The sequence below is a fragment of the Rana temporaria genome, chromosome 7, assembly GCF_905171775.1.
Source record: "Rana temporaria chromosome 7, aRanTem1.1, whole genome shotgun sequence".
Classification (NCBI taxonomy): Eukaryota; Metazoa; Chordata; class Amphibia; order Anura; family Ranidae; genus Rana; species Rana temporaria.
Window position 1 is genome coordinate 36,588,416 of NC_053495.1, and position 27,379 is coordinate 36,615,794.

Sequence of the window (27,379 nt, forward strand, 5' to 3'; positions counted from 1 at the left end):
CCCAATAGTATATTTGCGGGGATCCCATTTCCTGGTTTCACACCAGGTAATATAGGCCTTCCACACCCTATAGTATATTAACCTGGAAACTGGTTTTCTTGCGTTTATAAGGGTAGAAACGACCTGCCCTGAAAGGCCTCTGTTTCTGAGAATCAGGGACTCAGCCGCCAGGCCGTTAAATTTAGGGCCTGTAAGGCAGGGTGGTAGAATGGCCCTTGTGAGAGGAGGTCCGGACGTAGAGGGAGGACCCAAGGCTCCTCTACGGTCATCCTTTTTATCAAGGAGTACCAAGGTCTTCGGGGCCACGCTGGGGCCACTAGAATCGCTGGCTTGCGTTCCCTTTGAATTCTGTGAAGAAGACGGGGTAGCATCCGTATTGGAGGGAAGGCATAGATTAGCGCAAACTGATGCCAAGGACACACCAAGGCATCTGTCCCGCAGGCCAATGGATCCCTCGTTCGAGAGACAAAGTTTGCTACTTTGGCATTGAATCTGGACGCCATAATGTCCACCTCCGGAGTACCCCACTTCCGGCAAATGACCTGGAACACTTCGGGATGGAGGGACCACTCCCCTGGGGACATCTGTTGGCGGCTGAGGAAGTCCGCTTGCCAATTGTCCACCCCGGGGATAAAGATAGCTGAGATGCAGGGGACATGGGCTTCTGCCCATGAAAAGATCCGATCTACCTCCCTTTGGGCTGCCTGACTCCTGGTGCCACCCTGGTGGTTTATATAAGCTACGGCAGTGGCATTGTCGGATTGTACCCTTACTGGGGAGCCCTGCAGAACCTCCGTCCAGCCCAAAAGAGCCAACCGAGCTGCTCGGATCTCTAAGACATTTATGGGTAGGGCTGATTCTGCCCTTGACCATTTCCCCTGTAGGGTTAAATCGTCTAGGACTGCACCCCAACCTGATAGGCTGGCGTCCGTGGTTACTATCCTCCATGAGGGGGGATTGAACGATCTTCCTTTCAGAAGATTTTTTGTGACTAGCCACCAACACAGGCTCTGCCTTACCGCATAGGGAAGGGAAATGGGAAGATCCAAGGCCTGGAGTCTTTTGTCCCAGGCCGTGAGAATTGCTCTCTGTAGCCTCCGAGAATGGATCTGGGCATAGGGCACTGCCTCGAAGGTGGCCACTAGCTTTCCCAACAGGCGCATGCAGAGGCGTATAGATGGCCTTGTGCTGCTTAGGACTATGTGGATTAACTCCCTTATCGAGTCCAGTCTGGACTGGGGCAGGAAGATCCGTTGTTGTCTTGTATCTAAAATCAGACCTAGATACTCCAACCTTCTTGTGGGCTGTAAAGCCGATTTGTCCCGGTTTAGAACCCAACCCAGGGACTCTAGGCAGTTTACTGCTAGCAACACTGCCCGATTTAGACCGGCCGCTGAGTGGTCGACTACCAGAAGATCGTCTAGGTAGGCCATGATCAGAATGCCCTGTTCCCTTAGGATGGCTAATACGGGGGCCAGGATCTTCGTAAAAACCCGAGGGGCCGTGGCTAGTCCGAACGGAAGAGCCACGAACTGATAATGCCGATAGTTTAGGGCAAAACGCAGATACCTGTAATGGCCTGGGAAAATCGGAACGTGCAGGTATGCGTCCTTTATATCGATGGAGGCCAAGAACTCCTTTCCTTGGAGGGCGGCCACCACCGAACGAATGGACTCCATTCGAAAAGACCGGACTCTTAAAAAGCGGTTTAATAACTTTAGGTCCAGAATAGGCCTGACGTCGCCGTTTGGCTTCGGGACAACGAAGAGGTTTGAGTAAAACCCTTGTCCTTGCTCCCCTGCTGGTACTTCCATAATCACTCCTTGAGATAGGAGTCGCTCTAGGGCGGACAGAAGCGATGCCTGTCTCTGAGGGTCGCCTGGAAGTCTTGACGTTTGAAAGTGAGGAGGGGGGAACTCCCGAAACTCCAGCTTGTACCCCTGAGTTACTGAGGACAGAACCCATTGGTCGGTAACTTGGGCCCCCCACAACTCCGAGAACAACCGGAGTCTTCCCCCCACTCGAGAGAGTGGGGGCGCCCCTTCACAAGGCTGCCTTAGGGGCAGCCTTAACCGGCTTACGGTTCCACGGTCTCTTGTTCCCTGCAGCTTGCCCCTGGGGCCTGTTTGCAGCTGCGCGTCCAGGAGGCCGTCGATACTGCCTAGAGAATGAGGGCCCTGGAACTGGAGAGGTTGGGCGCTTAAAAGAGGGACCTCGGAACCTTTTCTTAACCGGCAAAAGGGTGCTCTTACCACTAGAGATCTTTTGAATATATTTGTCAAGATCTTCTCCAAACAATCTCTCTCCTTGAAAGGAGAATCCTGTAAGGAGTTTTTTGCAGGGGGTTTCTGCAGACCAGTTCTTTAACCAAAGTAATCTTCTCATGTGAACCAAATACAGGGATAGGCGGGACGCCTGTTGGATTGAATCCTTGATAGCGTCTACCGCGAAACATAAAGCTCTAGGTAGATCGGCTAAGTCCTGAGCCTGTTGAGCCGGAAGGTCCTTTAGGGCCTGCTTGGCCTGGTCTTTTAAAGCCTGGCAGACGCCAATGGCAGCTACAGCTGGCTGGACCACTGCCCCCGCTGTGGCAAAGGATGCCTTCAGTAAGGTCTCAAGCCTTTTATCCACAGGATCTTTGAACATGTGAATATTGTCCACCGGACACGTTAACGCTTTATTGACACATGATATGGCTGCGTCAACAGTGGGGACAGCCCATTTCCTTGAAAACTCCTCCTCTAAAGGGTACATAACTGCGAACCTTTTAGGAGGCAAAAAAAAATCCTGTCTGGCTTAACCCAGTCCTGAAATATCAGGTCCTTTAATAAAGGATGGACCGGGAACACCAGGTTGGCTTGGGGCGCTTTTAGGGAGCCCAATGAGGACACAGCGGAGGCCAGAGGCTGAGGCAAAGGCATTTTAAAAGCTGACCGCACCATATCCGTTAAGGACTGGACCCACAATTTTTCTGCGTGAGAAGCTGAAAAAGGTTCTTCTATAGTAGAATCTTCAGAACCTAAATGGTCCAGGTGATCCTCAGCCTGGTCTCCTGTATCTTCCAATTCCTCAGTGGAAAGGACATCTTCCTCAGGAGATTCAAACCTGGGAGACGGGGACCTAGCCCGCTTCTTCCCGGATAAAGAGGCCGTAATAAGAGCGGCCATCCTTTTTTCAAATCCACCCAAGGTGGAGGCTAACATCTCTTCCGTTACATAGGAAGGAGTTGGTTGAATAGGGCCCGCCATAGCACCTAGCAACCCCGATGGCTCACCCAGGGCAGCAACCTCCGGATCCTCCGGGGAGGTAGGGGCAGGTGGATTCTGGGAAATATCCTCCGAGCCCGATGAGGAACCCTTCGGCTTTTTAACACCTTTAGCATTTTTAGCGTTCCCTGCACCCTTAGGAGCCATAATAAACAAATCTGAGATACTCCGCTAATATACAACTAACTGTAATAGCTGGAGAAAAACACACATTTAAATAAATGAGGAAAAAAATTAGGCTAGGGTAATGTTAGACAGAAAACTAAACTTCCCAAAACCTAACAAGAGATAGCAATATTGAGCCCCAAGGGCTTAATCATATCCTAATATTGCTTCCCTTAATGCTGGGCTAAGAGAGTACCAAATGCTAAGTACTCTGACTGCTACTTAGTACACCGGCTTTTCAGAGAAAATATGAGCTTAAACAGCTCTTTAGCAAGGTGTGTACAAAAAAAACGGCCACTAGGTGTCACTGTGTCAGCATAACATAGGCAAACCTATCCTGCTCAGCTCAGCATCGCTGCTCCGTGTCCCTTCACAGCCTTCAGCAAACTGACAGGCTAAATAGAGTTTTCCCTCTGATGTACAGAGGGGAGGGAACTCCCTGGGCGTCCCCCGCCCCTCCACGCAGCGTCGGCGCCTATAACAGTGCGCGCGCACGCGCTCCCGACGCCGCTCTACAGGAAGCAGGAAGCAGAATCCATGTGGGGAGAGGAGCCCGGGAGCTGCTGGAGACACACAGACATCAGGAAGTAAGTAATTTAAACCTGACATGCTCCCCTTTACATTTCATGGAGCAAAAACACCTTGTAGCAGCAGCAGCAGTCTATTAGCCCAGCCAGAGGAACAGTATACCTGGGTGTTTGAGCCATCCAGTCATGCAGACTTTGTGGTTTCTCTTTAGCCCATGCACAGAGGCATAAAAAAAGGCTTTTCCCCAGAGTCCCCTGTGGGGAGCCCACTGACAAACCAAGTTCCGTAGGCCCCCCGCTTACCTTTCCACGCCGCAGGGTATTGCTCATGCAAGAGGCCCAATCTTCCCCCTTCACCGTGGGTATGGTCATAGACCTTCAGGGACCGGGGTCCAAGTCAGGAACCCCACACACCTGGACCTATACAGCACTACTGGCAGCAGGTATCCATAGGTTAAAAAACCCAGTCCTGGAACCCAGAGTCCAGCCCTCCAAGGAGAGGCATTATAGGCAAAACCCCATCCACGAATTGGGGCCCGGGTACCGTCCACTTTGGCTATGAAGCACCTTGGACGGATCCGGTCGGCTGGCCCTGGTCCCAAGGACAAACTGCAGGCACAACCTTCAACGTGCACCAACACCTAAGACACTGGCGAAAAAACTGAGGTACTCCCACTATGGGTGGGGGTTATATAGGGAGGGAACTTCCTGTCGGAGAGTGCCAGTGTCCATCACCTGAAGGTACACTATATAACCCATATGTAATGGCTATGCTGCTCTGTGTCCCGTGATGTACGATAAAGAAAAATATATATATATTTTCTATTACAAAACATAACCAATCAAAAAAATCAAATGTTGTCATCAATGTATTCTGCTTCATGTCTTTGGTAAAAAAAATTAAAAATGTAATGGGAATGGGACTGCTATAGTGTGTCGGGCAATCTGGCTCTAGCCAACACTGATATCAATAGGACACTAATACAATGATCAGTGCCAATACTGTACACAGTCACTGCATGAATGACACTGGCTGGGAAGGGGTTAATATTTTAGGGCAAAGAAAGTAGCAACGGTGTGCCTAACAATGTGTGCTGCATTTACATAACTATCAGTCCGTTTTTTTTTTTTTTTTTTTACCAGATCGCCATTTACAATACACAGAGTTCTGTGTTTTTGTAAACACAGAACTCTGTGTGTGATTGAGCACAGTCAGTCATCTGACTTCAGTCAAAATCATTGGCCAGTACCAATAAGATGCTCGGCCTGCAGTACAACTACTGTGGGTGGGCAGCAAGCGGTTAAAACTGAACTCCAGCTTACATTTTTTAAGCAGTTACAGCAATACATTTTTTCTCTTTTTTCGATAAAGATGTTACATAAAGGACAAAATCTGATGATTGCAAGCATTCCTGACAGTGTTAAATGGTTTGTCTCAATCATCTAACTAGCCGGATCATTTGTTTTGATAAAGGAAAAAGTCTAAAAATAGGAAACTAATGCAGCCACCATATCCAGGAACTGATAAGCTGCGATATAATTTTTGCTTTTGGGTTGATTACCAATTTAAATTTCTACAAAATACTTTCAGATATAGGAATGAATGAAGGTTTGTTTAAAAGGGCTTTACTGCTTGTTCAGAAAATATAAATACTTGTGTAAATCTGGGCACAGGCTGACTTTAAAGAGACAATGCTATTAGCTGTAAAAGGAGGATACTTCATACCTGAATTGTTTGAGTTGTTGCATTTAATTAACTGCTCCTCTCCATAATCGCAGCTTGTGCGTTTTGACTTCTAAAGAAAAGCAAGATGGGACAGAACATTTAAGGAGGTTTAACCAAAATCAGACAAGCATTTAAAAAAAAATAGTATTGCTTAAAACAAAAACAGTCAAAAATAAGATAAATATTACTAGCCTAGAAATTTCCCCTGCAGTAGTTTTTTCTCCACTAGTTTTCCTCAGTCTGAAGACCAGAATGATTAAACTCCCTTCCTATGAGCCCAGGTTGTCCTGGACTCACCCCAGCCTGTGACAGACCAATGAAAGGAGAAGAGGCATAGTGATGAGCTTATCTTTCTGTCACTCTGCATTCTCTTTCAATCAGCGTGATCCTTGTCAGCACATGATCGATTGGCTCCTTGTGCTACTTCTTCCTTTCACAATCTAGTTCTGCTCTATAGAGACTTCAACAGGCTAAAACCTGTTCAAATTTAGGAGGAAGAAAAAAAAAAAAAGGAGAAGAAAAATAAAAAGAAGAAGAAGAAAAAGAAAGTTGGGCTGCTTCGCTTCCCACACTGTTATGAAAAAGTTAATTATATTATATTAAGTAGCACGGTGTATGTTGCTAGAGGTTTTTGGTCGTGCAAACCCTTATCTAGCGGCCTCCATGGCTCCATACTCTGATCCTATTTCAATGCCTTGCCATTTAGGTCTTCTTACAGTGTATTGCTGGAGTATCTGCTGTGTTTATCTTGTCTGACGACCCCTCTCATTCATACACTTTTCTTTTTTGTATGATCGTTTCTGTTTACTGATGCTATATGTATGCTGTACGGTTTGTCAGTTACATATATTTTTTTGAAAATAAAAGAATTACAAAAAAAAAAAGAAAAAGAAGAAAAAAAAGAAAAAGAAAAAAAGTTCGAACGGTAACACATTAACCTTCCGATTTATCGTTCGTTCGGCAGACAATTTCCAAATGTGTCGTTCGTTTTTTTCGGCTCAAAAAAGTCTTAAAGATTATCAATTTTGTGCCCATTAACTGCCCGAAAAAACAAAAGAACTGTCTGAACGACCAAATTTCGGCTGAATTTTCCTATAGTGTATGGCCAGCATAAGGCTCCATTCACATTAGTGGCACTTGTCATGCAACATTGGAAACAAAGTTGCAAGACAAGTCACATCCCATTGCGTTCAGGACAGATGTTCAGAGGCATTTGAAACGTGAAATGCCTGTAACAGCCTGTAAAGGCTGCTAAACGCAATAACTCGTATTCAGCAGCGTTTCGTTTACAGACATTTTTCATGTTGGCAGAAAACCGCTTTTAGATGCAAAGGCAGCTAAACGACCGTTTTTAGATGTCGGTTTCTAGCTGTCAAGTTAACTCATTCAGGAGAAGTAAAACAATGTACTGTGTGATATTTCAGTAAAAATTCACTTACTTTTCTTGCTAAAATTTTTCTCTTTTTCTTTTCCTCCTCTGACCCATGATGTGACTGTGCTCGAGTCAGTCGTCTGTGCTGGTACATCTACAGTACAGATAGCATAATTTGATAAATGACCTCATCAGATATATATAATATCTTACAATATATATATAACATTTTTAAAACATTACCAATTTCTGCTCTTCTACAAGTCTCTTCTCCATACATTCTTTGGCTGTTTTGAGGGCTTCTTTTAACTTGGTAGGAATCTGGAAATAGTAAAAATAAAGACTGGTTAAATAAATGAAACAGAATAAAATAATCATTGTCTTGGATGTCATTTCATCATTCTGCCAGCAGGTGGCAGAAAAATGCAGCAGCATCTCAAGTGTGTTTTATAACCTGACATACAAATCTTCAACATTCTTTGAAACCAAGACGAACTAACAGGTATTAAATTGTGCTCATGCTAACAAATTTAGGATACATAATACAAAACCTGGGTCATCCAAGACAAATAATGAATTGATTTAGCTGACCACAGTTGTTTAGAAGGGGCAGCATAACATTTCACATAAGGCTTCATGTACACTAGCAGTGTTTTTTTTTGCCAAAGTTCCTAAACTCAAACTCTATAAAATCTGTCCATGTACACATAGGCTTTTAGCAGAGTTTAGGGGCTGCTGCGTTTAAGTGAGGTTAAACCTCCCTCTCCTGAATGTGGAAGATTTGTGTTCCGCCACCGGAGGAGGAGGAAAATGCAGATTTTTTTTTTTTTGGTACATTCTGCATGGGTAATGGAAGATACCTCCTTGGGGCAGAATGAAAGTACATGAGAAAAAAAAACTCATGTTTTTACTGCTATCCAGGGCTCCATTCAAGTTCTTCTTACTTCCTGACACAGTGACAACGGTTTCACCCGACAGGTAGTGAGGGAAAATCTGAAGCAGGGGACACAAAAATATGCAGTGGACAGGGGTCCTAGCCTTCCCATACTCTACTAAAAAAAATAATAATAATATTTTTGTCCGTGTTGCTTTTGTGAATTTCCTCTTACTTGCCGTCTCATGAAACGGTTGTCACAAGGGGGGGGGGGGGGGAATCTCTCAATCAGAGCCCCAGATAACAGTAAAATCTGTCTCAAGTTCAAACCTCTCCCCACTCTATGCAAAACTACAAAGTAAGTTTGGCTGGACATGCACTTTAAAATGAATGAGTCAGCAGAGGAAACATCAGCGGGGATCGTAATAATACTATGGTTTGTGGACACCTGACCATCACACCACATATGCGCTTGTTGGACATTCCATTTCAAACTCATGGGCATTATTATGGAGTTGGTTCTCTCCTTTGCGGCTATAAGGCCTCAGTCACATGTAGTGGCGGTGCGTCCATAGAGGGCGCAGGAGCGCCGCCCCCTCGCTCTCCTGCACCGCCACTGATCAACAATACATAGATTCATGCATTGCACAAATCCATGTATTGTTTGCTGCTGCCCACTATTCAGATGGCCGGCCCACTGGTGAGCGCCGGCCATCTGGATAACGGCAGCTGGTTGGCTTTGGAAGTGTCTATCAGAGCCAGCGGCTGTGGGCTGTAATCGGCTTCCAAATAGTTAACCAGAGGACGCACGGGAAGTGTGTTCCCTGGTTAACACTGACAGGCGTCTCAGCCAATCAGGTTCTGGTAACCTGATTGGCTGAAGCATCCTCGAGGGCGGGAGAAGACATCGAGGGACGGTGGAAGGAGGATGGCTGACCCCAGAAATGTAAGTGCTAGGCAGGGGTGCAATCTGGCAGCATTTTACAAGGCACAGTGGCAACAATCGATGGGCACAGTGGCAACAATCGATGGGCACAGTGGCAACAATCGATGGGCACAGTGGCTGCCTTTGATGGGCATAGTGAGGCTGCAATTTTTTTTTTTTTGCGCCCCCCAAAAATTTTGAGCACCAGCCGCCACTGGCCAATTTTAATCCGTGCCTCCCGCAGGGCCATGTTTTACTGAGACAGGGATACACAGGTATAGCGTGCATCCCCATGCCAGCTGTCCCATTGCTGCCTCCCCGTGTGAAGGAGGCCTAACAGCTTCCACTCTTCTGAAAGGGCTTTTTACAAGATTTTGGAGTGCATCTGTGGGAACATTCACCCAATTAGTAAAAAAAAGCATTTGTAATGTCAGGGACGGACGTGGATAAGAAAGCTTGGCCTTTAATCAGTGTTCCAATGCATCCAAAAGGTGTTCAATCGAGTTGAGGGCAACTCTCTCCCTGTACAGCCCCACTCAAGTTCCTTCAGAAAAAAAAACTCATCAAACCACATCTTTTTTGAGCTGGCTTTGTGTACAGGGGCAGTCATGCTGGAAGAGAAAAGAGCCTCCCCCAAACTGTTGCCACAAATGCACAATTGTAAAAAATGTCTGAGTATTCTGTAGAACAGTGCTCTTCACTGGAGATTGTACAGAAATCCAAATACCCAGAGACTGCTTGCTTGGGTGTGATATCAGCAGCCACAGCAGACTCAGATGCCACTCTAAAATATTCATCTTCTCTTCTAACTCATCAGCTACATAACAGGTAAGGGGGCAAGGAAACAAGGAGCTGGGCCAGCACAGAGGAGAGTGCTATGAAATGCAAAAGGGGGAGGACTGTCCTAGGGATTTTTCCTGGAGTGGTCAAATGTTTTAGCAAATTCAGAGGAATTTGGAAAATAAATAAAATGTATTAGAAGGAAAAACACTGCAAGTAAGCATTTAAAGTACTTGGTTTTCCTGTACTTTTAACTGCAATTAGTTTATGTTTTTTTTTAAATGGTGATTGAGTCTTTCAAACACCCAATCCACATGATTATGTAGGGAACGTGAAATTCGTCTACATGTTTTGTTTTTTTTTTCTTCCATTAAACATGCCACAATAAGACATCCATACATTCAGGGGTAGATTCACGTAGAATGGCGTATCTTTGTGCGGGCGTAACGTATCGTATTTACGTTACGCCTCCGCAACTTTCACAGGCAAGTGCCGTATTCTCAAAAGAAAGTTGCGGTGTAGCGTAAATAGGACGGCGTAAGCCCGCCTAATTCAAATTGTGAAGAGGTGGGCGTGTGTTATGTAAATTAACCACGACCCGACGTGATTGACGTTTTTCACGAACGGCGAATGCGCCGTCCGTGGAATTTCCCAGTGTGCATTGCTCCAAAGTACGCCGCAAGGACGTATTGGTTTTGACGCCGCAAACTTTTCAAAATTCGACGCGGGAACGACGTCCATACTCAACATTGGTACGCCGCATGTACGCCACCATATAGCAGGGGTAGCTTTACGCCGGGAAAAGCCTAACGTAAATGGCGTAACTGTACTGCGTCGGCCGGGCGTACGTTTGTGAATTTGCGTATCTAGCTGATTTACATATTCTAGGTGTAAATCAGCGTACACGCCCCTAGCGGCCACCATAAATATGCAGTTAAGATCCGACGGCGTAAGAGACTTACGCCGGTCGGATCTAATAGAAATCTATGCGTAACAGATTCTATGAATCAGGCGCATAGATACGACGGCTCAGACTCAGAGATACGCCGTCGTATCTCCTTTGTGAATCTGGGCCTCAGTATTTAGGTCTCAGACTATTACCTTAAATTGAGGTTTTTCAGTATTCATCAGTGTCACATCACTGAACAACCTGCAAAACAAAATACATATATATTGAGTGTAAAGATTGTTATACAAGGGAGATTCTGCTGCTTAATGAACATACGAACCAATAAAAAGGTACTCTTTAGTAACCAATTCCATTCCTAGATTTGGTTGAAATGGTGGAAGCATACAACGGGAAGGGGAAAAAAAAACCGTAAAGCACTCTAATGCCCTGTACACACGATCGGACTTTTGTCTGACCAAATTCACATCGGAATTCCATTGGAGGAAAGGAGGCCTTTTTCCATCGGCAATTCCGATCGTGTGTACGAGGCATTACATGCCACTGATGACAGGCGAGTGTCTCGCAGCCAAGTATCTCCACCCATCAGTTTCCGGCTGTGCACACAATAGTGCCCAGAAACTGCTGGAGGGATTATAGCCGATTGGCCCTTATTATAGCAAAGGATTCCTGCTCAGAATTCCAATGCAGTAAGTACTGATCAACAAGTCAAGGGGTTTCCCTTTTCAAAGGGCAAATATCACTTAGGGCTCTTTTACACTTGCTTCAAAACCTGGCTTCGGACACGCTTTTTTTAAAGCTCTCTGAAAGCCAGTCAAAGCTCCTGTCACTAAATAAAATGGTTAGACTTTGCATTTGCTTCAAAAATTAAACCCCATGTCCCTTTAGTGGTGCTTTAAAGGGGTTGTAAAGGTAAAAAATGTTTTCCCTAAATAGCTTTACCTTAGTGCAGTCCTCCTTCACTTACCTCATCCTTCCATTTTGATTTTAAATGTCCTTATTTCTTCTGAGAAATCCTCACTTCCTGTTCTTCTGTCTAACTACACACAGTAATGCAAGGCTTTCTCCCTGGTGTGGAGCAAGCCTTTTGAGGGGGGAGGGGGCGAGCAGGAGTGTCAGGACGCCCACTAACACACAGCTCCTTTCTCTATCTGTAAAGTAGAGAGAGTGTCCTGACTTGCCTGCTAGCCCCCTCCCCCCTCAAGAGGCTTTCTCCACACCAGGGAGAAAGCCTTGCATTACGGTGTGGAGTTACAGACAGAAGAAGAACAGGAAGTGAGGATGTCTCAGAAGAAATAAGGACATTTAAAAGCAAAATCGTAGGATGAGGTAAGTGAAGGAGGACTGCACCAAGGTAAAGGAAGCCATTTAGGGGAAAACATTTTTTTTACCTTTACAACCCCTTTAAGGCTTCTTCAAAGCCTCCATAGAAGTCTACGGCAAAGCTCGCTTGAAGCACCTAAAGCTTTTGAGAGGCTTTTATTCAGCTTTAGCTTCTCTTTGTTTTGGAGCAATTGCAGGTATGATATATCAACACAACACACACACAGGGCATCTGCCAAGCTTCATTAAAGCTTCAAAAATACACAACCGAAGCATCATTGAAGCATCGCAGAAGCATCAAAAACATGTCAAATAAGCATGTTTGATATGTGTTGAAGTCGAACAAAGCAAGCCCTATGTAAGTTCCAAGTCATAACTGTAACTTACACAAGGATAAAGACTGGCTCCCCACCCCTAATGTCACAGCACTGGGACAAGCAACAGCTCACATAAGAGGATGGTAAATGAATCACATGCTTCTCCATATCCAGAACCAGAAGTACTGGATTTTTTCTGTGCTTCTGGTGGCTGAGCAGATTTGGGGGAACAAGAGTAAGGCAAGCATGTGGGAAGAGTGGCAACCCGTTTTATTTTAAATGAGCAAAGAAGAGGTTAAATCTGAGCTCTGGGAGGAAAAAAAAAACCCTTGCATTTAACACTGCAAAAAAAACCTTGCATTTAACTCTGCAAGGGTTAAATGCTCATTTATCAGTAACAAGAACTTTATCTTAGCTTACCCCCGGTTTCTCCAGCATTAGATACTCTCCTCTTCTCCCTGACATTCAGGCTTGTGTGCAGTCCCTCCTTGTGGTTCTGCACTCCTGCAACCAAGATTCAGCTCACAATGGGCTAAAGTCCACTGTCGCCTGACATCACCAAGCTGGTCCAGACTCTGCAGGGATCCTGACAATGTCAGGATCTGCCCAGATGCCTGACCAGCAGATGAGCGCTGGCGAGGCAGAGCAGAGAGCCACCAACAGTCACTGGCTTTCTGCTCACAATGAGAAATGAGCGATCAGCAATCTTTGATCACTCAGTTCTTGATGTAAAGGCAGTTTAAAACAGCAGCATCGGATTGATGCTGCAGTAATCTAGGAGAGTATAGATGCCCACACTCCTCTTTTAAGGTAAGTAACAAAAGCATAAGGATTAAGTGACTCACGGCATCTGTAGGAGCTGGGACACGGAAGGCATGCCAGATTTACAGGCCTCACAGGACAGGATGGACTCCAGAACAGACACTGAAACAGAATGTAAACATTATATACTCTCAGTGTAGAAAATGGCAACAAATATTGTATGAATACAAATACCCTTCTGAGGGACATTTTATAGAGGATCACAACACACAAGTCTCAAGGAACAAATGTCTAGAATTTTTAGTTTTAAGAAAGCTACTATAACCCACTTTTACACCCCTTGTGGACCCAAGTCAACCAGGAAGTGCTGGGAGCCAACAACAACTTGGGATAGCCTTCCAGGGATCTACAGTCATCAAGACCAGACGAAAACCAGTGCTTGTAGCTGGAGGAGCGCTCTCCTTATTGTTTCTTGTGAGTTGCTTACTTGTGGAAATAAAAGAGTTCGTTTTTTATGCTACACTTAGAAGGCACAGTTTCCCTTTTTCTCTTTACAGCACTAAAAGCGGGCCCATGACATATAATGCCCTGACCAAAGATGAATTGAAAATCATTTATCCAGAGGGTGCTCTATGGAGTACAAACAGGCTGGAACTGAGCTGTAAGCCATGAGAGGTAACACACGGAAATCCTGCTGACCGAACAGTTTTGGAAAGTCACAATTTGGTCAATTAACTAGTAGCATTAATTTTACTGAGCTACAAACTGTTGTGTAAATGACCCATATGGCAACCAATGCATTGTATTTGTCCTTCCTATTGCAAATGGTGGGTGCCCTGTCTGGTGATTTGACACATGCCTAGGAACAAACTGACAAGTCCTTCCTATTTGGCAACCACTGTTATAGTAAATGGTTCTATAAATAAAAAGGGAACAAATTTGTTATGCAATAATCCGAAAGAATGAGCATGTTACGAGCGTGACCTAATTAGCTAGTTATACAACACATTAATGTAGCGTATTTGAGCTAAATCTTCTTTCCTATGTGGAAAATTTGTATCACCGGGATCTCCAAGCTTAAAGGGGTTGTAAAGGTTCATTTTTATTTTATAAATAGGTTACTTTAAGCTACTGCATTGTTGGTTTACTTACCTTTTCCTTCAATTTCACTTCTAAATGTTTTTTTTCTTTGTTTTCTTTGTCTGAATTTCTCCCTTCCTGTTCCTCCTCAGTAAGGTGTTCAGTAAGCTCTTCTAAATGATTTTCCACCGCTCGGATGATGGTGGAAAGCTTACTGAGGAGAAACAGGAAGTGAGAAATTCAAACAAAGGAAAAAAAAAACATTTAGAAGGGAAATCGAAGGAAAAAGGTAAGTGAACCAACAATGCACCAGCTTAAAGGAACCAATTTAGAAAATAAAAGACGAACCTTTACAACCCCTTTAAAGAAGAATTAAAACTTCTTTCCCACTTTAGACAGAGTAAGGGTAGAACATCTTTCAAGATTTTTAATTATGACCTCAATGGAGGTATTTCCATTGATATCATGCTGTGTCATTTTATTAGTTAAATGAGAAAAGCTCAATCACTACTAGATTTAGGGCTTCTTTACACAATGTCCACTGAGCTGTGTTTTTTCAGCACACCAGTTGGGGCAATTTTCTAACGTCACCAATAAAAACCAGAGAGAGGTTCTAATTTTTTTTAAAGTTCAGCTTCATTTGTGGAGAACACATGTGCTGCTGTATTCATGCTGACAAAGGGAATGGGCAGGGAAGTGCTGCTCCCATGTACATCACAAACTATACACAGAAACAATGATTTTAAGACGTTAATTTACACTGAAACGTTCATTTCCAAAAAAAATGATTTTACGTTTTTCACTAATTAAAAAGACTATACGTTGCTTTTTATGGACATATCTAAATGAAAGGTATAAGCAAATTAAATCCACGTATGATTATTCTATTATTGAGGTGTAATCGTGAACTTATGTTTTATTAAAGTGGTTGTAAAGGTTGAAGGTTTTCTTTACCCCAATGCATTTTCTGCATAAAAAAAAAAAAAAAAAAAAATTGAGTGCAGCTCCTCCCCTTATCTGAGCACAATCTCGATCCAGTAATGTGCACGAGTGCAGCGGTTCTCTCCACTCTCCTCATAGGCTCCCGCTGCTGGTAATCACAGTAAATAAGGAGGGGGCAGAGCTGAGCTTCCTGTGCTTATGGACACAGAGTCGGCTCTGGAGCAAGCTCACACCAGTTCCCTTGACAGTGAAAGGTATGGCTTTACAATCACTTTAATGGTTTAGCTGCAAATTTATACTACAGGGGGCTATACAAAACAGTCTTAAACCTAACACAGACGGGATTTTCATCATTACTGCCAGACTGAACACTCACCCACTGACATGGACGGTGCAGGTGGAAACTGGTCCACGGGTATAGAATCGGGGGGTCTTCCATACGTCATCTCATATAGTAAGTGACCAAAGCAATGCACATCAATACTTTCTAATGTCTAGAAGACAAAGATGCATTTCAATAAAAAGTTAGTTCACAAAGACTTATCTACATTTTGAACGCCTGCCCTTGACACAACCACACATAGCAAATTTCCCTTGGTTCCTGATGAACCAGCTGAAATTCACTCAGTGGGTGACCCAGTCATCCACCTCCTGCCTGACATCCCTTAATTTTAAAGTCAAAGGAGCAGGTGGGGAAACCGTTCAACCAGATGTAGGCTCTGTTCTAGTATTTTGACAGCTGGCGCCACCGACTGTCAGCATACAATGTGCCACCGGCTGTCAAAAAAACAATAGCCACATCAGGAGAATCATCCATCTATGCTTTGTAGCTTGGATGGCGGAAGCTTACATTTTTTCAGTTCAGCAGGCAGGCTGAATAGAAAAAAATCAATATGCATATAGCCAACTTTTGTCATGATTATTTGTATGTGGCAATGTATAAATATGTCCTATACACCCAATATAAAGTACATGTCAATGCAGTTGCATAGGAATGGTCACACACGCATCAAAATCACAATGCAGCACTCCTGATGAAGCACGGCATGCATTGCATTTATAATGAGCAAATGTAGGTGCCCTACATGCCCTCTAAACTGTGCATAGGAAATGCTATACAAAGAAATGAAATTCATTTTACAGAAACCTAAATTAGTGTTGAACTCACATTAATTTTTCTGAACTGTGAGAAGTACGATCTGTAAAATGACGGCAGTCCAAGCAGAGAATTCTCCAGGTCCATCAGTCGACACGTCTCTCCTTCCAGCATCACATTGGAGGCATGGAGATGACCATATGGAAAGCCCCGGTCATGTAAGAACTTTAGTACCTAGCGGTGATCAGAATACTGGTGAGGAATGGAAATGTTGCCTAAACACAATCCACTTAAAGGACACAGCCACCAAGATACACTTTTCAGGTTGCTTACACAAATAAAATGTTTACAGTTAGCAAACTGAGCTTTTTTTTTAAAAAAATCCTAAAATCCCAAATAGGCAGTATAGAATGGAGTCATTTGCTTTAGTGCTGGAAGCTCAGTACTGGTAGTTTTGATGATTAAAGGCCCGTACACACGATCGTATTTTCCGACATCAATTGTGTGATGGCAGGGTTTTTGTCGGATAATCCGAACCGTTTGTACGCTCCATCGTACAATTGTTGTCGGAATTTCCGACAACAAATGTGGGCTAGCATGCTCTCAAATTTTCCGAGAACAAATGTGTGCCGTCAGATTATCCGATCGTGTGTACACACACACGCATGCTCCGAACCCAGGGCCGATCCTAGGGTCACAGACGCCTGGGTGCAGAAATATTTTTGGCGCCCCCACATGGGCGTAGTCATCTTACCAACTCCTCCCCTTTACAAATGTTTCTATGGCTACGACTCAAACACAGAGATGCTCCCCTAAGAAGTCTTTATTAGTGTCCCCCATCTGAGCCCCCCCAGCAGGTGTCCCCCATCAGAGCCCCCCATAGCAGGTGTCCCCCATCAGAGCCCCCCACAGCAGGTGTCCCCATAGATCAGTACCTGTTCAATAGATCCCTGTAGCTCGGGCGTGCTGAGAGCAGAAGCACATTACAGGGGGCGGGGCATACGTGGCATCTTTGGTTACTTGGAGGGTGGCACTCGGAGAGCATTTCTGGGAGTGCACAGGATAATTGGCAGCAGCTCCGACCAACCCAGAAGCCTCTCATCACACCGCCTATGGGAGAAGAGCCGACACACGCAGAGGGGGCGGGGCAGACAGAAGACTGCTCCATGCACACCGGACAGAATTAATTAGTGGAGCCTAGAACCGGAACGTGTTCCGGTACTAGGCTAACGAACCACTGCTAACCATAAGACAACATTAGCAGAAGTTGCCCAAAGGGTAGCGCTAAAGAGCAGAAAAATCACGTAGTTTTGTGTATGCTGGCTGAAGAAATACTGCCGTCTGTATGCAGAACAAGTTCACGGCCAACGCCCTTCTCACAAAATTCCACGGATTTGTCCGATGGAAACCCGATCGCGTGTACGAGGCTGAAGACTAACCTTTCTTGTATTAACCCCCAACACTAAACCCCCCTTCTACCAACATCTACCCTCTTCCCTGAACCTCATTCCTAAATTTCTCTCCAACTCTAATCCTAACAATAACCTTAAAACCAACCATCCATGTTAGCTCCCACTCTTAACACTACTCTGTACCTTCCATGTAGGCCATAACCTTTCACTAGCCATAAGACAAGCCATTTTTGTACCCCTAACACTAATCCTGCCATTTACCAACATTAAACCCCTTGTTGGCAAACTGGCCTTCTATGCGAGGACCTTTTCAAAGAAGACCAAGCTTCTTGTGGTATCCCACCCCTTCCACATCGGTTTTCTTTTTGCTCTCCCTTGTATTCATTTTACCGGATCATTTTTTAAATGAGTGGACTGTAGTTTTCAACATTAGTAGTATTCATCACTACTTTTGTCCAGATCAGAGAGAGCGGGTTGCTTATTTACATTGTCATTGCCTGACGTAATCAGACTTATTCTCATACATGAATCTACTGTACCTCTAGTATCTGTCGTCCAAAGGTTTTGATTTGCTGGAGCTCAAGGCCCTGAATTTTTCTTGGATTACAATATTTCTTCAGAAAGGGATCTTTAGGTTTGGCCTAAAAGAGGGTAACATAAGAGCCAATTAATTGAGGAGTCTAGTCTGTCAAACTCTCTAATAAAGTGTCTTCTCTATGGTTTCACAATACCAAATTAAATGTTCATTCCATACTTTATAGAGCAGGTCTGATTCTGTTTGGTGGTTAGGGGTAAACACAGTTCTGATTTAAACATCTTGACATTATCAGTAAATGAAGAGTTTACTCAAGTCGGTAGTGGTTTTGTTAAAGTAGAGTATTAGTAATCTTGAGTCAGAATGTAATGGAGTACTGGTCATACACAGGATGACTTTATCCAAGAATTACACATTTGATGGACTGGTGGCTACAAGGACATTGTAAATATTGCAATGATCAATGAAGACCATCATTCTCAGCAGAGTCATTTCTGAGTGATGATATATACTGTATTCAAATATTTAGCATTTAGACCATTACAATCTAAAATATACACTCACTGCCACTTTATTAGGTACACCTTGCTAGTACCAAGTTGGACCCCCTTCGAACTGCCTTAATTCTTTATGGCAAAGACTCAACAAAATGTTGGAACTATTCCTCAGATTTTGGTCCATAGTGACATGATAACATCACGCAGTTGCTGCAGATTTGTCGGCTACGCATCCGTGATGTGCATCTCCCATGCTGGAAGTAGTCATCAGAAGATGGGGACACTGTAGTCATAAAGGGATGGACATGGTCAGCAACAATACTCAGGTAGGCCGTGGCGTTTAAACGATGCTTAATTGGTACCAAGGGGCCCAAAGTGCGCCAAGAAAATATCCCCGACACCTTTACACCACCACCACCAGCCTGTACCGTTGAAGGGCAGGATGGATCCATGCTTTCATGTTTTCAACAAATTCTGACCCTACCATCTGAATGTCGCAGCTGGAAACCAGACGCATCAGATCCGGCAACGTTTTTCCAATCTTCTATAGTCCAATTTTGGCAAGGCTGTGCAAATTGTAGCCTCAATTTCCTGTTCTTAGCTGACAGGAGTGGCACCCTGTGTGGTCTTCTGCTGCTGTAGCCCACTTGCTTCAAGGCTCGATGTGTTGTGCATTCAGAGATGGTATTCTGCATACCTTGGTTGTAACGAGTAGTTATTTGAGTTACTGTTGCCTTTTTATCATCTGGAACGTCTGCCTATTCTCCTCTGACATCAACAAGGCATTTTCATTCACACAACTGCCGCTCACTGGATATTTTCTCTTTTGGAAACCCTAGAGATGGTCATGCGTGAAAATCACAGTAGATCTGCAGTTTTTGAAATACTCAGAAAAGCCCATCTGGCACAAACAACCAGGCCACGTTCAAAGTCACTTAAACCCCCCCCCCCCCCATTCTGATACTCGGTTTGAACATCAGCAAGTCGTCTTTACCACGTCTAGATACCTAAAAACATTGAGTTGCTGCCATGCGATTGGCCGATTAGCAATTTGGGTTACCCATTAATTGAACAGGTGTACCTAATAAAGTGGCCGGTAAGTGTATATTTCTTGGAATATTTTCTTTTTGAGGGTGTATACTGCAAAGCCTAAATAAAACAAGGACCATAAATAAACTATAAAATATCACATCAAAAAATATAAAAAAAAGAAACCATTTATTTACTGTAGATATTAAATGTTATACAATTTTTATCAAATAAACCCAAAAATTGTTGTGTATATGGCTAAACTAGGTAAGAATGCTAAAATTAAAGAGACCCTGTCACATCATGAAAACATTTCAGGACATATCTGAAAAGAAGAGACTGAATACTCCTTCTGTTACCCAAGCTGCTAAATGCTGCTCCATTCCACAACAATGGCCCTCCAAAATCTACTCCCACGTGGAAGAAGTAGTAGTAAGTAATCAGCCTCTTTTCAAGTGAGCAATTTGCCGAAATGTTTTTATGACGTGACATGGTCTCCATAAATTAAGGTCACTGACAAACTTTTTTTTTTTTTGTGCGTGTGTTCTGTGTTGCTGTCAGTATCTACTTGTCCTAGAAAACACATTACCTCATGTTTCTATTTCTGGTGTCACAAGGAAAAAAAGTTAAGGCGGAATCTCCCCAGTGGGGTCAGAGATGCCTTAAAAACATTTCTTTATTTTTCATGTCCGGTTTTAAAGCTGTTGATTCCCCCAGAAGTCAGGTTCTCAAATAATTACCTTATAGATCAGATCCTTTAGCGTCCCTTTTTCATTGAACTGCCTAATCACAAGTGCAGACGACTCACTAGCAGTGGCAAACGTCACTCGGTATATATACGAATGCTGCAAAGAAGATTAGAAATTGAGATACTGCTCACCAAAATCAAACAATGTGAGCAAACTGTAAACCCTGACCCTGTCCACCCACCTATCTAATCATTGTGCATAGGTGGTCAGTAAACGCACTATCATCAAACAGGTAGATGGGGGGGGGTTAACTCAAAGACTAGTGATGTTGAGCCTTTAGCGATAAAGTCAAAGCAAGATCACAGTGTGGCAAAGAGAAAGCTTTTTGCTCGCTAAGGAAGCAGAAACAATCACTACTGTTTGAAAAATTAAATAAGTGACAAATATGACCATGTCCCATGCATCGAGGAAATAATTATGTGATGCTAATATCAGCATCAATGGGGGTCAGTCAGGCTCCCAATCCACTGAAAATAAGAATGATAAACCAAGAACTGTGCCACTTCAAAATATAACATAAATCAAATGAATATGGTAAACTTCAGATGATCTAAAAAATCATATATTTCTTTAGGGCCATATGCCCTATAAAAGTCCACAGTATTTGAGACGAAAAAAGTTCCTGCCATCATGCAATACTCCAAGGGTTAATTCATGCGAGATCCACAGTTCACTTGACATCCGTGATTTCAAACCAAAAAACCCAAGAAATAGTGATGGGTTGAGAAAGAAAGGTTCCTCCCCCAAAGATACCCCAGCTCGGGCCTCTATGCCCGTCAGCAAGGTATCCCAGCTCCTCTGCTCTAGATGTCCTTGGTACAGCCCACGGCTAGTGGTCCCCCATATTGGAATGAAAGAAAGCTTCCATAGAGTGATTCCGCAAAACAATACAGTGTATATATATATATATATATATATATATATATATATATATATATATATATATATATATATATATATATATAAAAACGAATTCCACTTACAATGTGATGTCGATAAAAAGTGTGTCATGAAAAAGTTTTCAAGCCGGCTGTCTTTCAATATCAGCCCATTTCTTGCATTATTTGCGGTGACGTCAGCACGCCACTCCTCCCTACGCCGTTTAGTCACAGAGGACGTCATCTGTGCCGAAACGGCGTAGGGGGGAGCGGCGTGCTGACGTCACCGCGAATAATTTTTTATGACACGCTTTTTATCTATATCACATTGTAAGTGCATTGTAAGTGCAATTCCGTTTTTTTTATATATATTAAAATGTTTTGCTGAATCACACAATGAAAGCTTTCTTTCATTCCAATATGGGGAACCACTAACCGTGGGCTGTACCGAGGACATCTAGAGCAGAGGAGCTGGGATACCTTGCTGACAGGCATAGAGACCCGGGCTGGGGTATAAGTCACAGGCTTCTTTGATCTCTCTAAAAAGACATCAATTTATCTGGTAAGCGGCAGTGGTATCTTTGGTGGAGGAACTTTTTTTTCTCAACTCATCACTATTTCTTGGGTTTTTTGGTTTGAAGTCACGGATGCCAAGTGAACTGTGGATCTCACATAGGAATTAACCCCCTGGAGTATTGCATGATAGCAGGAACTTTTTTTATCTCAAATACTGTGGACTTTTATAGGACATATGGCCCTAAGAAATAAGGTATATGATTTTTAGATCATCTGAAGTTTACCATATTCATTTATGATTTATATGTTATATTTTGAAGTGGCACAGTTCTTGGTTTATCATCATTATTTTCAGCGGATTGGGAGCCTGACTGACCCCCATTGATGCTGATATTAGCATTACATAATTATTTTGTCGCTGCATGGGACATGTTCATGTTTGTCACTTATTTAATTTTTCTCACGGCGCAGCTTATTTTTTTTTTTTAGAATAGATTCATTGTGTGAGTCTCACATTTTAGTTGCAGCAGTATTGTATATCTATGACACTAGAGTGAGGTAGAACCATTCAATAGACAGCGCAATAATTCACCCTTTACAATCACTACTGTTTGACAAGATGAGAAAAATGTCAGACAGGTTCACTTTAGAATGACAGGTACACTTTACCAATGCCATAGCTACAGATACAAGCCAATTCTGCCATGGCTGGACTTCATCTGGAAAAAAAATATGTACTTTACAAGCCTGGTATATAAACAGGCACAGACAGTACCAGTTAATATCGTGCAGTATTTTTTTGGTTAGACGTCCTCCCACATTTTGTTTTTACAGCTGCTTTTATGAGGTAGGTTTTACATATTCATTTGTGCCCGGAGAACAGCCAGTAAGTATATGCAGCTCTGGCGTACACAGCCAGCAGAATGCAGTCATGGAAATCCGAAAGGCTGTGCACAGTGACGGCCAAGTGTCGTTTACTTTATTTGCCTGTTATATGACATGGATCTGCTCTGTAAGACGGCCCCGGAATATAGATGACCTAGAATTGTCAAGCTCAATGCCTAATACTGAGCTTCTTAACATTTTTCAGCTGTCAGCTTTGAGGGTAATGCTAGGATTATATAATTTTACAAATCATTGACAACCTGTCACCTTTGATATTCTAAGCATCTTACATAAAGCTCAACTCATTATGCAAATGCTTAATAGACTTTTTTCTGCGGTCTTAAAGGAAAACTAATTTGTGTTCCTATTGCCTGGATTTTATGTATCATTTCAGTTTAAGATTTTACATGCATGCAATATTTTCATGATAGAATTTAATTTACAGATATGCAGGCACTTGCTTCAGTTTCTATCTGTATTTCAAATAATGAAATCAGCATTCCTGCAATATGAGGACAAGCCACAGCTGAGCTAATGCAAAATCTAATTATTGCCGTTTGCAATATTGATATTCATCCTGTTATCTAGCATTTTACCTCAAGTCTCACCAGAGAGGCAGCAGGAGATTAGGGAACTGAACAAGTGGCTGAGGAATTGGTGTAGGAAAGAGGGGTTCGGGTTCCTGGAGAACTGGGCTGACTTCTCAGTCAGTTACTGGCGCTTTTGAAAGGACGGGCTGCACCTTAATTGGGATGGTACAGCCCATTGGGAAGAAAGATAGCCACAAAGTTGGAGGGGCTTTTAAACTACTTATTGCGGGGAGGAGGGGGGGGGCAGAGGAACCAATATCCAGAAGTTGCAAAATGGTGCTTTTTGTCAAAAATTTTGAATAACTGACCCACATCCCTGAACAAGATCATTTTTATTTTTTTCCTCTAAATGGGACTTTTAAAGGGCAGTTCACTTCTACTGATCAAAACGTAATCGTAATTTTAATTTTTTTATTAGAATGGCCGTAGGTGAACATAGGACAGAGGGTAATAATGGCGTCAGTAGTGATAATACAGCTGTAACTTTTAATCTTGGGGTGAATGCAAGGACACTTTGAAAACAAAGCCCGAGTAAAACTAAGGGGAAGTTATTATTCACCCATGCAACGCTGAGAGGCGCATACACAAATGCTAGGAGCCTAGCTAACAAAATGGAGGAACTGGAGCTGCTTTTACACGAGGACTTGGACTTTGTGGGAATAACTGAAACTTGGTTTGACAGCTCACATGACTGGCTGGCAAATATCCAGGGGTATTCCTTGTATCGGACAGACAGGGAAGGTAGAAGAGGGGGAGGGGTGTGTCTATATGCAAAAAAATATGCAATGGTGGTATAGAGGAGCAACACTGTGAATGGGATGGGGGGGGGGGGGTGGAATCAGTATGGGTAGAACTTCAAAGAGAAGTGTGAAATTATTAGTGGGGGGGGGTGTTAATATGCCACCCAACCTGAAGGAGGAGAGGAGCGGGACCTACTATCACAGTTAGAAATGGCAGCAAGGCAGGGAAATGTCATCATAATGGGGGACTTCAATTATCATGACTGGGCAGAGAAGACAGCGCACTCATTTAATGAATGTCTTACAGGACAACTTAATGTCCCAAATGGTGGATTCCCCAACTAGAAAGAATGCCCCCCTATATTTATTAATTACGAACGATCCTAGTCTGATCTCAGTGGAAATACGGTATAACTTGGGATCTAGTGATCATAGTATGATCTTATTTAACATAAAACATAGAAAAAGGAGGCACAAGGGTAGTACAAGAAAAATAAATTTTTCTGAACTGCGGTCATTGCTACACGACATCAATTGGGACCAAATCCTAGATGCATTGAACATGGAAGAAAAATAGGAATGCTTTAGGAGCATAATAAACAAAGGTATTACACAGTGCATTCCAATGGGCAATAAATATAGAAGAGTGAAGGAGAAACCTGGGTGGCTAAACCATAATGTAAAAAGCCTCATTAAAGAGAAAAAAAATTACCTTTAATTAATATAAAGATGATGGGTCACTGTTAATGGCAAATCTCAAATCCTGCTCTGAGGTTTTGCAAGACCCACTGTTTTAGACTTCTATAGAATATCACCATGCCAGTGATTTAATACCCACTCTGAGCTCTCGCACCCATAAGCCTGCCTATGTAACCCCCCCCAACAACCAGCTCACAGTACAGGCACCCCTACAACAATCCTAATTTTAACTTGATGGAATAGGATGTTGCCATGAAAAAAAAAAAAAAAAAAACACATCTGAAATAGGATATCAGGATTTTAAAAGTAATTATTATGTGAAATAATAATTGCCAATTCTATGGATCTGCCTACATCTATTATAATGCAATATAAATGAAGCAATGGTTTAATGCAGGGAGTGAATGAATTCTGAATAAACACATTTTGCAAAGTACAAAACAAACGATTATTGAATAGGGAGAGTACGAGTCATGTATACTCACAGACCAAGATGGCAGGAGTTTTATCGCGCACTGAAAATCTTTATCTTGTAAATATTTTTCAGGACCCAGATCAGCCTGCCAGAGATAAGGAAAAAATATCAATGCTTTTATATTCAGACAATAAAAACACACGCGACATCCCCTTCATTGCACTTTCCATATTGGCTGTGCCAGATTTTAAGTTTTGGGAGTCAAGAAAGACTGAAGTTCCAGCAAAATTTGAATTGTGTGCATGTCAGAGTTCCACTAAAGGATATGTAAATCCTAGCAATGAACTTCTCCTTTTTGCCCCTTGCAGCCAATTAAATATACAACTGAAACTGTATTGGTAAATCTGTTCAATAAATGCAAAAAATACTGGTTTATTCTGTCAGAAATTCAGTGAGCTCATACAAAACGAATGCAGTGACCACATCTAAAAATTGGTGAGCTGCAAAACAGTCCATTTTTGTTCTTGGGTTTAGATACACCTTAACCACTTAATGCCTGCCATGTACTGCGGAAAGTAGCCAAAGCACCGTACCCGCATGTCGCTGCCTACTTCCGGGTTTAGGGCACACGCATGCATGCCCCCTGGCCAGCACCCGCTTCAATTGTACACAGCGGGTCCTGCCGGCTCTGTACAATCACAACCCAGAGCTCTGTGTTTACAAACAACACAGCACTTTGTACAGAGAGAACGATCCCTCTCTTTTTACATCCCTGCAAAACAGGGATGGAATCTTAAGATTCTTCTTCTTATTATAATTATCTTATTAGAAAAAGCATCACATATACACACATTACACATTGTTGGGCATACATTTAGCCCCATGATCACCCCAGATGTTAACCCCTTCCGGGCCAGTGTCATTAGTATAGTGACCATGTATGATATTATCACTGATGTATTAATGTCAGTGATGACGTCAGTGGCAGTTAGTCAGTTCCCCCCAGCGTCAGTGGCAGATTGTTCGCCGCATTATTGCAGTCCCATTATAAGTCGCTGATCCCTGCCTTTAGTAGTATAAAAATAAATAAATAAAAATTCCAGTATATATACACACACACACACCATAGTTCGTAGGTGCTATAATTTTCACGTAAACCAATCAATATAGACTTGTTGGGATTTTTTATCAAAGACATGTAATGCATTTTGGCCAAAATTTATGAAGAAATTTGTTTTTTGTTTTTTTTATTGGATATGTTTTATAGCAGAAAGTAAAACATTTTTATTTATTTTTTGCGATATCAATGGAAAAAAACTAACAATTGTGACCAACACCAAAAGGAAGCTCTATCTGTGTGAAAAAAATTATATAAATGTTGTTTGGGTACTGCATTGCATGACCACACAATTGCCAGGTAAAATAGCACAGTGCCATTTAGCAAAGGATGGCCTGGTTATGAAGGGGGGGAAATCTTTTAGAGCTGAAGTGGTTAAATAACTTATGTTACTTTATGAAGTGGTCAGGTGGTTCACGTTGTGCTTTACAGTATATACAAGTTAATCTGTACTTAAATGGCTACTGTACTGTCATGCTGGTATCCAGCCACAGGTAATGCCACCGGCTCACAGCAGTCACTGAATAATGTATATCCAGAACCAAGTAAACTGTAAAAGGACCCAACAAGTTAATAACAGAAATTTGGGATAAATGAATGGATGGCCACACACCAATATCTTGTACTTCAAAATCTATTTCATTGGCTGGTAAAAGTGTGTCCCCGCTCAGAGGTCACATGCACTTAGCTCATTTTGCCAGCTTGATCACAAGGATCAAGCATCCTTGTGATCAATTCATTTTCGGTGAAATGCATAAGAAATGGTGACCTCCTGGTGGGGGCATCATGTTGCCAGCTGTACAATAGACAGTTCAACAAAATGGATTGTGGTGTAGAGCTTCTCCATTTATCAGTGCCCTTCAATAGAAACTAAGACATGCCTTTTGAGTCTGCAACCAGGATGTCCATGGTGATTGCATGAGGCGTGATGTCTGGAGCAACACCGTTTGAGAAATCCGGGGATTACTCTTACTGGTAATTGTGTTTCCACAATTTTACATAAAGACTGTATGGCCACCTTTTTAAACCAGCATCTTTACCTGAACAGCATACTGACTAGGTAATCCTAAAAATCTATAAAAAACGGAAAGACTGCAACTCTAGGAGCTGAAAAAGAAATAAGTAAATAATAAAAAACATGGGCCGACAAGAATAACCTTCTCATATTCTATACTGACAGGGAAAACACTGATGGGAGGGGAGGGTAGGCCTTTTAACCTTTTCTGCGACTTTCTAGTCCCGATAAGGCAAGGCT

The 27,379-nt window shown here is 42.8% G+C and overlaps 1 protein-coding gene across 2 annotated transcripts in view; it reads right to left on the reverse strand.

The window, feature by feature from the left end:
- Positions 1 to 27,379, reverse strand: part of PXK (PX domain containing serine/threonine kinase like) — a 109,024-nt gene that overhangs the window by 17,700 nt on the left and 63,945 nt on the right. For both annotated transcript variants that reach the window (XM_040359209.1, XM_040359210.1), the window contains exons 7-16: positions 25,078 to 25,152; positions 20,276 to 20,380; positions 18,014 to 18,115; positions 16,135 to 16,296; positions 15,343 to 15,460; positions 13,028 to 13,106; positions 10,737 to 10,785; positions 7,300 to 7,377; positions 7,124 to 7,210; positions 5,685 to 5,754 (exon numbers count right to left, since the gene is read on the reverse strand). In XM_040359209.1, coding sequence (XP_040215143.1) covers positions 5,685 to 5,754; positions 7,124 to 7,210; positions 7,300 to 7,377; positions 10,737 to 10,785; positions 13,028 to 13,106; positions 15,343 to 15,460; positions 16,135 to 16,296; positions 18,014 to 18,115; positions 20,276 to 20,380; positions 25,078 to 25,152 — 925 coding nt within the window. The remainder of the gene's footprint in view (positions 1 to 5,684; positions 5,755 to 7,123; positions 7,211 to 7,299; positions 7,378 to 10,736; positions 10,786 to 13,027; positions 13,107 to 15,342; positions 15,461 to 16,134; positions 16,297 to 18,013; positions 18,116 to 20,275; positions 20,381 to 25,077; positions 25,153 to 27,379) is intronic.